The sequence below is a fragment of the Penaeus vannamei genome, chromosome 1 (genome assembly GCF_042767895.1).
Source record: "Penaeus vannamei isolate JL-2024 chromosome 1, ASM4276789v1, whole genome shotgun sequence".
NCBI lineage: Eukaryota > Metazoa > Arthropoda > Malacostraca > Decapoda > Penaeidae > Penaeus > Penaeus vannamei.
This window is the reverse complement of record NC_091549.1, coordinates 6,471,986-6,474,485: the sequence shown is the minus strand read 5'-3', so window position 1 is coordinate 6,474,485 and position 2,500 is coordinate 6,471,986. Positions and strand designations below refer to the sequence as shown.

At 34.4% G+C, this 2,500-nt stretch overlaps 1 protein-coding gene across 1 annotated transcript in view; it reads right to left on the bottom strand.

Annotated features, from left to right (window-relative positions):
* LOC138862641 (serine-rich 25 kDa antigen protein-like) overlaps positions 1-2,500 on the bottom strand; it is a 12,621-nt gene that overhangs the window by 9,846 nt on the left and 275 nt on the right. Inside the window, exon 2 of the mRNA XM_070125145.1 lies at positions 970-1,050. Coding sequence (XP_069981246.1) covers positions 970-1,050 — 81 coding nt within the window. The remainder of the gene's footprint in view (positions 1-969; positions 1,051-2,500) is intronic.

The following is a 2,500-nucleotide window of genomic DNA, read 5'->3' as shown; positions in this document are numbered from 1 at the left end:
TAGATATTTACATAGGGTAGTTATAGATATTCAGATAATATAGATATAGATACAGGTATTTAGATCAGATAGATATAGATACAGATATTTAGATAAGAGATATAGATATAGATATTTAGATAAGATATATATAGATAGATATAGTTAGATACACAAGTAGGTAGATAGATAGAGACATAGATAAGTACACAAACAAAAAGAAAGACAGACATATTGGCAGAAAAATATAAATACAGACAAAGAAAGACATAGACAGACAGATGCACACATAGACACATGCGCCGATAGATAAAAAAAATCTACAGACATAGGCACAGATAGACAGACACACACATATAGACACACGCGCCGATAGAAAAAAAAATCTACAGACATAGGCACAGATAGACAGACAGACACACACAGACACACGCGCAGACTAAAGCTGAGGGCAAAACTTTCTTCATCTTCAGTGCATAAAAAACAGCGACACAAAGCAATCAGTGCCAGCATTAGAGTCGAGAAAAACACTGTTCGACACGAAAAAATAGACCTTTCTTCTACTATTGCAACATCAGTGATTGCATTGCCCTGTATTGTTTGATCTATTCTTTATGGCTCGGATGATTTATTTTGTTTTTGTTTTTATTCGTAGCTTGTGACTGGTAAGATTAGTTCAGAGATGTGTTCTTTGGTATATGTCAATAAGAAATTGAAAATAATGATTTTAGGAAAAATGGTAGTAATTGTGGCGATGGTGATGGTGAAGATAGATGGTAATAAAAATGATAATTATCATGATAATGGTAATGGTAATAGTGATAACAATTATAAGAATATAACAATGAGGATCATAGAAAATAAGAATGGTGTGAATGATAATGATAGTAATAATAGTGATGATGACAATGACTAGGATAATAATGATGATAATAAAAATCATAACAACAATAATAATAATGATGATAACACTGTAATAGGTTGACGTACGATAGGGTCATCTGTCTTATAGGAGGATTTCTTCATTGTCTTCATAGGAACATCGGTTGTCGTGTCACCATGAACATTATCCTTGATATATAAAGCAACAAGGCAATAGTAATACAGAACAGCGTGAGGGTGACAGTTAAATCTCGACAGAAAATATGCAAAAAAATAATAATAATAATAAATAATAATAATAGATAAAAAAAATAATGATAATATTAAATAAATAAGTAAAAAAAATGAATAAAAATGCTCATATACTAGGAGAATGCGTAGAGATTAGGAGAGGAATACTTCAGGAAGACAAACTTTCATCTCTGCTGTTTGCTTAATATATGATAATTTTTGACTTCGGTTTCAACATGAGTACGAGCTGGATATGAATGGGACCGTAGATGGATTAAAATCAGACACATCCTGTTCATGAACGAAATAGAATTGTTTGGACAAAGTTGTGAGACTCTCTGATGCAAAGTGGAAAGGCCTTGGAAATAAATAGACTAACACTTCTAATGTGATATATGTACTAAATTGATCTTTGAAAATGGGTTTATGTATGTGAGTAAAATACAGGTGAATGAGAACAAGGAAGCAATAAAGAAAAAAGTGAGTTTAAGAAATTCTTGAAGAATATGAAGAATGAGATTTCTGTCCTTAACACATGGGTTGTCTTAGCATAAGTAATAATACACAAATGACAAGCTAACGACCCAAGAAGGGACTTTAGACCCTAAGATTGATATAGTTAAGATTCATATTTCAAAAGCGGAAAGTGGAGAGTTGTTTAATCGAGAAGAAATTATAAAAGGCGAAGGAGAGTAGATAGGTAGATAAATAGATAGATAAACAAACGAATATACAATTTAATCGAGAAGAAATTATAAAAGGCGAAGGGGAATAGGTAGACAGATAAGAAGATAGATAAAACAAACGAATATACAAACACGGAAATAGATACACAGCTAAATAGTCGCGTATGTAAGTATAAAAAAACGATCACACTCACTCTCTTGATGAATTATTAAATAACTCTCCGTGAAAACAGCTTGGCTTATTTTCCAACAACACCGCATGTGATCAAGTCTAAGAAATCGCATTAGAGTCATCAAAGACTTCACGGAAGATAATGGTGTTGCTTCAAGATGAGAGTAGGGGAGGGGGAGGGGGAGGGGGAAGGGCAGGGGGAGGGGGAGGGGGAGGGGGAAGGGCAGGGGAGAGGGCGAATCAGATTGAGGAAAAGTGACAGAGGGAGAAGGAAGAAGGAGGGGAGAGAGAGAGAGAGAGAGAGAGAAAAGAATAGAGGTATTTATAGAGTCCGAGGAAGATAAAACCACGCTGGTTAGTGACTAAATACACGAATAGAAAGAGAGAGAGAGAGTGGGGGGATAGATAGATAAATAGAGAGAAAGAGAGAGAGAGAGAGAATGACTCTGTTAAGCACGTTGTTCTAGAATCACGAGGACATGGAAATGCTTTTAGAGAAACGAGATTTTGACAAACATCTTTTGATCTAATCTAATCTTTTCCATCTTTC